Raw genomic sequence first — 10,632 nt, forward strand, 5'->3', positions numbered from 1 at the left:
AGGCCAGAGTTAAGGTTGGATGAAGGTCTCACACACACATACAAACAGACAAGCTCTTAGGGTCACAATGTGTAGGGAGAGATTGTTTGCATTTACATTTACACCATAAAGTATCACGGCAGAGTGAGATACTGCCATGCGACTGTTTAAATTTGCTCTGACAACATGAGGAACAAAATGGGCAACAACTGTGTATGTTGACTTAGGAAGCATAATGTTTTTACATTCACATCTTGTGGCATCATCATGCCACTTTTTTGAGGTTTCTCAAAAGTTTTAATTGGATTTTTATTCAGACATCATTATAGATTTAAATTCATTATAGGGATTTAAACGTTGTTTTATGAACAGAAGCTGACAAAAATGGGTTTTATTAGAATGAATATTGTTTTTAAATAAGATTCAGACATCATTTTAAGTTTGATGTCATGTTATTACAGGCATTAGATGTTTTATTTAGTGCTGGGCAAAGATGAATCACATCCAAAATAGAAGTTTGTTTTGACATAATATATGTGTGTGTGTGTGTGTGTGTGTGTGTGTGTGTGTGTGCGCTTGTGTTTGTGTGCGCGTGTGTGTGTGTGTGTGTGTGTGTGTGTGTGTGTGTGTGTGTGTGTGTGTGTGTGTGTGTGTGTGTTTGTGTGTTTATTATGCATATAGGGCTTAGGTTTGCACTTGACATTGGTAGGGATGGATGAACTTAGACTTAGACTTAGACTTAGAAAACTTTATTTATCCCGCAGGAAATTGCTTATGTAATGACTGCCATAACACACAGAACACAGAAACACAAAACCACAAGACAAAATAAATAAATTAAGTAAGTGAAATAAGTCACATAAATCCAACCAATCTATAAAAGAAAACAGCCACAATACATAAGTATACAAACTATTATATAAGATATTACACTTAAAAGAATCAGTGGTAACTAATACTAATAAGTCATATATCAAGTAATGAAAATAATATTAACCAAAACTAATATTACACATAAAACAATTACACATACAATAATTCAAGTAGTAAAGTCATTCAGCACTCATTTAAAAAACAAAGATATTGCACTAAAAATATTTAAGACCCAGTAAAAAAACGTACAAATATTGCACCTAATAGACTATTGCACATCATAGAACATAATGCACAGACTTCCACGCATTAAAACCCGTAATAATTAATTAATATATGGCACGAGCAGCAAGATATTGCATAAATTACTGTGAGGGTAAGTGACTGAGGGAGACGTTATGAAGTCTGATAGCAGTGGGAAGGAAGGATTTTCTGTGGCGTTCAGTGGAACACTTTAAGCTGGTAAGTCTGTGACTAAAGGTACTTCTCAGCTCGTCAACCACATTATAAAGAGGATGATCTACATTGTGCATAATTGACCGAAGTCTGCACAATGTTCTCTTTTCGGCCACAGTCTCCATATTGTCCAATTCCTCACCCACCACAGCGCCAGCTTTCCTAATCAATTTGTTAAATCTCTTCATATCTGCCACTTTTACACTACCACCCCAGCACACCACAGCATAGAAAATGGCACTGGCCACTACAGACTCATAGAACATACGCAACATGGTGTTGCAGACTCTAAAAGATCGGAGTTTACGTAGGAAATACAGCCTACTTTGACCCTTCTTATATGTGACCAGAGAGTTCTTGGACCAGTCCAGCTTATTATCAATATACACACCCAAATATTTATAGTCCTGAACAATCTCCAGGACTATAAATATTTGGGTGTGTATATTGATAATAAGCTGGACTGGTCCAAGAACTCTCTGGTCACATATAAGAAGGGTCAAAGTAGGCTGTATTTCCTACGTAAACTCCGAATACAGTATATATATTGCTATTAATTATTTAACTGCTATTAAAATATTATTTAATCCTCTCTTTATACAGTTTATTAAGTTAAATTAAATAGGCTCGTAGCCAAGGGGGTCCGAGTGGTTTGAAAGACCAAAAGTTGGATTATTATTATCATTATTATTATGTTTGAATTTTTCTTTCTATTCAAATGGCCATATTCTGACTGAGTAAAGTTGAGTAAACTGCCAACTTTCCAGCATATGTTTCCTACAGCGGATGCCCTTCCAGCTGCAACCCATCACTGGGCAACACCCATACACACTCATTCACACATACAGACAATTTAGCCTACCCAATCCACCTGTACCGCATGTCTTTGGACTGTGGGGGAAATTGGAGCACCCGGAGGAAACCCATGCAAACACGGAGAGTACATGCAAACTTCACACAGAAACGCCAACTGACCCAACCGAGGCTTAAAACAGCCACCTTTTTGCTATGAGGCTACCGACTGCGTCACCGTGTACCCCTATGCCATTATTTGTTTATTATTATTATTATTTTTTATTTATTTATTCAATTTTATGTTGTCCTGGAGACGTTTTGTTTAAATGTGATGTTCAGATGTTTGGATGTTGAGAAAAACTCAATACAAATAATAATTAAAAAAGGTAATTTTCCGTGTAATTTAACATCTTTTGCTTACTTTTAATTAAATTTTATTTTCATGTTCCTAAAGATTTACATGTATTGTTTGTTTATAAAATAGATAATAATAATATATAAATTAAATTACTTAATAATTTGAATATAAACATCTTATTGCAGCTACTATCAAAAAAACTAAAGTTACTTTTATTAATTTAAGACTCAATGTTTCGATTCCTTTGTCTAAAATTCTCAGTACACAAATAAGCTTCCTGAATCTCTGGATGGCCTTGTATTACAGTCCAAACAAACAGTGGGTAAAAGTAAGACAGTATCTATAATTTTACGCTATCTGCCAAAACCACTTTGCCAGACTGTCGGTCCTCATACAAATGTCTGTCCTGCGTGAGTCAGTGTGAGTGTTTTCTGCTGACCTGTCCGCTGTCCAACCCTCTGCCCCAAACATGTCCTCTGAACCAGCACTGTGTTTCAGCTGTTACATGCTCTCAGCATGAGCTGGCTGCGGTTACTGAGAACATGCAAAGAAACAGACAGAAAATGAAAATCTGATTATCCGTTAGACTTCCAAAATAAAAAAAAACTTTACAAAGCTCTGAAATTTCATATCTTTGCAATTTAAAACTTATTATAAAATGATCCCACTATTTGTGTGTGTATTGTATGTGTGTGTGAATTGTATGTGTGTGTGCTTTGTGATGTCCTGCTCTGGCAGTCTTTTAAGGGAAGGTTAAAGGCTAGTTGGTGGTTCTTTATTTAGGCCAGAGGGATCCAGAATAGCATAGCATATCATTGTGATGTAAGCTCTGGAGCCATTGGTTTAAGTTTGATGCTTTCATGCTAACATGTTAATCATGCTGTCTGATTAAGACATATAGAATGATGACAGGGTTTCTACGGGTTTAATAAAGTCAAATTTAAGACTTTTTAAGACCATTATGTATGAGATTTTAGACCTATATGTGGCCTAACACTACAGATTTATTTATTATTATTATTATTATTATTATTATTATTTTATTTTATTGTAATGGCTCAGTTGGATCAATGGCATTGGAAATTTTTTTTTTTTTAATTTCAATGAGGAGAAAACTGAGCTGGTCAGGTTTGGGGATACTGCCCATCTGGAATTATTACATTCTGGTGAGCTGCCAACTTATCAAAAACCTGTTGTTTAAAACCTAGGGTTTCAGTTCAAGAGTGATCTGAAATTTAACAAACAAGAAAATTCTGTTGTTAAATAAATTTTTTTCCATTTACGACTTGTGGTAAAAGTAAAGTAAAAGCCATTTCCTCTTTTAATGACCTTGAGAAGGTAATCCATGTTTTTTTTTTGCATGGGGGGGGGGGGGATCTGACACCACCTTACTTACATGTATATAATCCTGGTAGATCACTAAGGTCTTCTGATCAGTTTATTCTTTTGGTACCAGGGTCCCGGTGCAAGTGGGGATCAGACTTTTGCTGTTATCACCGTATTGTATTAGTATTGATGGTGTTCAGCACTTTTGGCAACATTGTGTTGTAAAAATGTGCTATATACAAAAACAACTAAAAATGTGTTATTTCTTAATCCCATATGTTATTGTGTTAAAACAAATAACTTGTTGTTTTGACACATTATACACAACTTTTTTTCAAAACAATGTTTCTTTCTTTTTATTTTATTGACAAGGTTATCATTGTTAAAAGTATATTTATTATAAAGAAAACTACACAAACAATCAAAAAATATATTTGTTTGCTTTTGGTCAAAATGAATTAAGCATAACTACTATTCAACCTTATGAGTTTCTGTTATAAAACCTTTAGGTTCATGCCTGTTTATAAATATTGATATCACTCACACTTCTGTAAATATTTTTAATGTAAATGGAAGATCATGTAAATGCATTTGCTCTGTTATTATCCAGAGCAATTGTGTAATTGTTTTTAGTTTTATTTTCCTAATTAGGGAATTTAATTAAGAGAATTTGCTGAACAATTTCTGACAGCTGTTGTAAAATAAACATCTCTTAGCAATTAAAAAACTTAAATATACTGTATATATAAAGAAAAATTATTTTGATGGATTGTTGGTGATTGGATGGGTGTCAGCCTTCTTTTTTTTACTTGCACAACTTTTAAAATTAAGACCTTTTTAAAATGATTTAAGGCTAAAACACAACACATCTGTGAATTTAAGACAAATTCTTTTTTTTTAATTAAATTTAAGATATTTTAAGACTTTTTAAGACTCCGCAGACACCCTGAATGAAGATGGAAATCGCAAAAATGGCAATTTATATATATATAAATTACATATGTGACATACAAGTTCATATTTGAATTTTACACATATTAAAAATGTTATGAACTAAAATATTGTAAGTGACTAAAATATATTTAAAATGCAAAAAGCAAAAATAAATATTTACATATGTACAGTTTTTCGCAGAGATGGGTTGTGGCTGGAAGGGCATACGCTGCGTAAAACATGTGCTGGATAAGTTGGCGGTTTATTCCACTGTGGCAATCCCAGATTAATAAAGGGATTAGGACGGAAAGAAAATGAATGAATGAATATGTACAGTGGAAGTCAGAATTATTAGCCCCCTTAATTATTTGCCCGTTAAATTTTTTTTTTTTTTTAAATATAGCTTAAATGGGCTAATAAATATGTTCTAAATTTTTTTTTTTTATGTAACTTTTTTATTTAAGCTGAAATAAAACAAATAAGACTTTCTCCAGAAGAAAAAATATTATCAGACATACTGTGAAAATTCCCTTGCTCTGTTAAACATCCTTTAGGAAATATTTTAAAAAGAAAATCAAAATCAAAGAGGGGCTAATAATTCTGACTTCAACTGGATATATATATATATATATTTTTTTTTTTTTCAACCATTGGAATTACAAATTTGACCATAGATAAGCACATGTACAATATATTTGAACATATATGTACATATTGTAATTCCAACGGTTAAAAAAGAAATATGTAAGTGAACATTTTGAAATATTTATAAAGAGTTGCAAAAACCTCTAAATGCCGTCTGAAATTTACCTCTAAAATGAGCATTTTTATCAGGGTCCTGTGTGTATGTCCAGTGATATCACTTTTATGGCAAAGAATACGTCCTTTTCCTGGTCTTTAAAGTGAATAATCTTAACAAACAACGAAGACTTAGAAAAATTTTCATTTTTGATGGAAATTTTTAGATGGCATTCAGAGGTTTTTGCATCTAACATCTTTATATGTAAAATTCAAATATGGGCTTTTTTATGCAGTATATATGCAGTCATATATGCAGTTTGAATATTTTTCCATGGCATGAATCAGATATATATTGGGAAAAAGTAAGAAAGGGAACTAAAATATTCTAAATGACTATACATTTAAAATGCAAAAAAGCAAAAACTGTCATGTCTTTTGTAGCCAGGACAAAAAATAAGTTCACAAAATAAGAAAATATGCCATCAGGCAGCTATGGCAAAAGATGTGAGTAAGTAAGGTTCCACCTCTGGACTTAATTATAGAAATTAAGGTAGAATTTGGGTAATTGGATGTCAAAAGATTAGATGCTTCCCATGATCTTTTACTCAGAGATGTGTTTATCTTGGTTACTTAGGCCAAAAACATATGATACTTTTTAACTCTAATATAACTGCACTAAAACGTTTATTACAAAAGAGGTTTTAACTTTTCATGAAGACACAAACATCAGAGTTAATTAAAAACTTCACAAACTTTAAAATAAAATCTGCGAATAGGAACAGAAATGTACATGGAAATAAGTTTTCATTCTACATATTTAAGCATTTTACTTAAGGCTGTTAAATATCTCAGAAAACAAATCTGAATTTAATTATTTTACATGTTATCTATTTTTAAATAGGGATGAATGTGACAAGCATGTGACATTTTATGCCATTTCTATTATTACATTTTCTCTGCACTGATTTAAGACCCTTTAAAGACCTCTGTTTATAAAAGGTTGAATTAATGTTCTTTCAAAAATATAATTTCAACATTTAGTCATTTAGCAGATGCTTTTTTGTCCCAATGCTTCCTTTCCTTGCTCCTTTTTAACACAAAATAAAACATATTGGAATGGAATAAAATTACTACACAAGTCAAAGGTTAATCACATTTCTCATAGTATCATCTTACAGCAGAAGAATGAAATTCATGTCTGTAACAATATAATAGTCAGTAAACTGCAGAAACGCTGATAGAACTTGCTCAATATGCAAGAAGTACCCACTGCTTCCAGCAAGATTCTGAAGCATGCATCCAACGTACACATTACTATCCCATAAGGCAATCCAAAACAATTTATAAATGGGAGTGAAGCGACGCAACTGACAAGGTCATGTGATAATGAGAACATGGTGGATATAGTACCACTCATAATGCTCATATTCACACTACTGTATATACAAGTTCATAAAGTAAATTTAAATTCAATATAGCACCTATCCAGGCACAGCTTATTTATTTCACTTCACAGCATTTATCCATTCAAACAATTGCTGTAACTATAGATTATTAAAAATCACACATTTTCTATATGATTTGGTCAAAGAAACCTACTGGAAGGGCAATATTAAGTTAATTACCTTCAACCAAGCACTGATTGATTGGACCAGTGCTACTAGTCTCTTAGGTTACAGTCATGTTCATACGTATATGACCAGTGCCTGGCACAGGAATGGAGCTGTGATGCTGCTCAGCAAATGATTGGCAAATGCAGGTGACCGGTGGATAAGTTTAGAACCTGATATGGGATTGTTGCTTAGGCGGCCAGAAAGACCAGTGCCAAGGACTTATTGTCATAACTCGAGTTCTCCTGCCTGTTGTCTCTGAAATTCCTCCTCTATTTATAGCCCATACCATCCCTAACCCCTTTCTGCCCTGCTCCCTTTCCTTTTTCACTCATCCCTCGCTCTCTCTCTGATAGGAAAGGGGAGTGACAAAAGCCATTGTCTTTTCTAAGCCATCCATTCCAGCCATAAAGGCCAAGGCAGGTGGCCCTGGGACTCTTTGTCCTGTGTCTGCCGTGAAGAGAGGAGCGCTGGATTACCTGTGAGGAGTTTACTGACCATTTCAAAAAAGGAAAATCTAAACCCGGGACAGCCATGGATGATGTATATAAAGCAGCGGTAAGTTATGGGCACAGTAATTAAAGTTAGTTGAAGACAAAATTTTTCTTATTATTTTTATATTTCCCATGTGATGTTTAACAGAGGAAGAATTTTCTTCACAGTATTTCCTATTATATCTTATTATCATCTGGAGAAAGTCTTTTTCTTCTAGTAAAAAAAAAAAGTTCAACTGCTAAGGTCAATATTATTCGCCCCTTAAGAGATTATTTTATCTTATTCGCTGTTGTCCAGTGACTTCACTAATTAACTAAAACATCACTTGGGAAATATTTGAAAACGAATTCAAATTTCACAGTAGAATTACAAATTTTGTCTTCAAATGTATGAGCATTTAACTCCCCTTCAGGCTGTCTGTACGGAAAGTGACCCCGTAATAAGTCCCATAAATAGTTTTGCATGCAAATGTCAGCGAAATTTTAAATTTATAAATGATAGTTTAACAGCTTACCTGTCCTTGACCATTTCCTTCCTCTACAAATGGCAGATTTCTGCATTATAACTAATAATCAACCGGACAGATCAATGAGTGCACTGTCTGCAGGTTAGCTCTCAAGGTTAAATCAATAAACGGGACATTTGAGAGAGCTACTCTGGAGCCTTTTTAAAGGCACAGAGCCTAATGGCACAGGAAACACTGTCAAAATGGATTTGCTCAATAATTGATCAACAAAACTAGTGAAAATTATAGGTTGAAGCTGATGAAATATTGAAGGGTCACAGACACTGAGGTTGAAGCATTTAACAATGAGGGTGTCTGGTGTCTGAAGACCGTTACGCAAGTGACAGCTGTCATTTCTGTAAAGCACATACCTTGGTCGGTCTATGATGAACGACAAGCTATATAGTCTTACAACAAATTGTATTTTTAGTTCTGAGTCAACTGGAGCCAATTTTGAGCTCTCTCTTGAACCTAACAGGTGGAGAACTTGACAGAGGAGCAGAAGAATGGTAAGTTCCTCGTTGAAATCTGTCATATCGCTGGATTTTGTGTGATTTTACATGACTATTCTCTTTCCAACTTATAAATGTCTGTGATGTGTCATTTGTGCTTGTGACTGTACCTGGCAGAGTTCCGTGCTGCGTTCGACATCTTCGTGCAGGACGCTGAGGACGGCTGCATCAGCACTAAGGAGTTGGGGAAGGTGATGAGGATGCTGGGCCAAAACCCCACTCAAGAAGAGCTTCAGGAAATGGTAGACGAAGTAGATGAAGATGGTATGTCATTCATTTAAGGTATAATTTATTCTCCTCAAGTTTATGGTACATTCATAGTAATAAAGGTAATGTTACAAAACCTGTCACTGGGGCAAAACCTTGTGAAAAGGTAAAAACTATTAATATGTATCTTAAAGATATCTAGATCATTACGTACTAACATGCAGGGCATAGCAGACATTTTAAAAGTATGTGTCTGTGTGTGTGTGGGGGGGGGGGGGGGGGTGTCTTGAGATCTTAAAGTTTATGTTCATGTAATTATTAATCACCTGTTAAATGGCCTGTCTCTAAAAGTAAGGGGGACATATCCCCCCATCCCCCCTGGTTGCTACGCCCCTGCTAACATGTATGTGACAGCTTTTGTATTTTTATTTCCGAAAGTGTATAAATTGGGATTTGATTGTTCACTGGTGGTCTCTGTGGGATGTAGGGAGTGGGACAGTAGACTTTGATGAGTTCTTGGTCATGATGGTGCGCTGTATGAAAGAGGAGAGCAAAGGAAAATCAGAAGAAGAACTGGCTGAAGTCTTCCGCATGTTTGATAAGTATGTATTTTTATCAAAGCATGTTAAAGTTGGCCTCATTTTACAATCTATTGCAAAACCACGTTTTATTGTCCTGTTAAGAAATGGAGATGGTTACATTGACTTGGATGAGCTGAAGAACATGCTGGAGTCCACAGGTGAGGCCATCACTGAGGATGACATCGAGGAACTCATGAAGGACGGAGACAAAAACAACGACGGCAAGATCGACTACGACGGTAAACTCATATAACAACCACTTTATTATGGATATTTATTCAAAATATACATTTCGACAACTGATTAGCATTTACCTTACATCCCAACAGAGTTCTTGGACTTTATGAAGGGTGTCGAGTAAAAACCCGCCAAGTGAAGCCATTTCATTCCCTGAACCAATGCTGCCTGCCTCTCTGACGTCACCACACGGACACCTAATTAGAAAGCACGGAAAATGATCTGCATTTCATTTAGTTCTGAAAGGTTGTTGAAGTGAATCAGTCTTGTCATACTGCTGCCCTAATTATTCGTGTTATTTGTGCTCAAGTAAAAACCTTTTCTGTACACAATTGTTTTTTTTTTTTTTTTTTGAAGATAATGTACACCTGTTTTTAGCGTTCACTCACGTTATAAAAATGTGCTGGTCTTAACTCCTATACACTGAAAAATACAATCCCTTGAAAACATTCTAAAACTTCTAACACCAAATTACACTCCCCCATGCCTGAACACAAACTTGAATGCACCCAGCAAACATTTTTTGTTTTTAAAAGAGGTCTCATAGATGTTTAAATATAGTCGTCTTGGCTAAAACCAAGCTAAATTTGGGCTGTCACGGAAAATCTAATAGACGTCAAATAAACAAAAATTAATGATTACACATATAAAGTCTAATCGGTTCATCGGGCTATTCTTATATGTCTATTAGATTTCTGCTGACAGCGTAAGTTTAGCCTTGTTTTAGCCAAGCTGTCTACTCTTAGATGTTCATTAGACGCCTATTAAACACAAAATTTTTTGCTGGGCTTTGCTATGAAACATTTGTCTGGGACTTTCCTAGTATTGTGTCCTAAATGGAAGTTCTTTACACTTTCAGTAAAAAAAAGAAAAAAAAAGAAAAGAAGAAAACACCTTGCAGTACACAGTTGCTCTCCAGAGACAAACATGCTTTATAATTACCAGTACAAAATTTGTAGTGTATCCAACTACATTCATTTAGCTACCTCATTGTCTTCATTAACCAAAAGGCTCTTCAAGATAT

At 34.6% G+C, this 10,632-nt stretch overlaps 2 protein-coding genes across 9 annotated transcripts in view; one reads left to right on the forward strand and one right to left on the reverse strand.

Moving 5' to 3' along the window:
- The window catches only part of si:dkey-32e6.6, a 41,976-nt gene extending 33,563 nt beyond the window's left edge, over positions 1–8,413 (reverse strand). For 2 of the 8 annotated variants that reach the window (XM_073938814.1, XM_073938807.1), the window contains exons 1-2: positions 8,081–8,378; positions 2,901–2,995 (exon numbers count right to left, since the gene is read on the reverse strand). The gene's annotated coding sequence lies outside the window, so the exon portion shown is untranslated. Of the gene's footprint in view, positions 1–2,900; positions 2,996–8,080 lie in introns of all 8 variants that reach the window. The other 6 variants (XM_073938810.1, XM_073938809.1, XM_073938813.1 and 3 more) reach the window with 5 other exon arrangements.
- Positions 7,513–9,932, forward strand: tnnc1b (troponin C type 1b (slow)). Its single transcript, NM_001002085.1, is given in 6 exon segments — positions 7,513–7,629; positions 8,550–8,580; positions 8,701–8,847; positions 9,278–9,392; positions 9,474–9,610; positions 9,701–9,932. Coding segments are annotated over 6 exon segments (486 nt in total). The 5' UTR covers positions 7,513–7,605; the 3' UTR covers positions 9,733–9,932.
- Positions 9,933–10,632: the final 700 nt, after the last annotated feature.

The sequence above is a fragment of the Danio rerio genome, chromosome 23 (assembly GCF_049306965.1).
Source record: "Danio rerio strain Tuebingen ecotype United States chromosome 23, GRCz12tu, whole genome shotgun sequence".
Classification (NCBI taxonomy): Eukaryota; Metazoa; Chordata; class Actinopteri; order Cypriniformes; family Danionidae; genus Danio; species Danio rerio.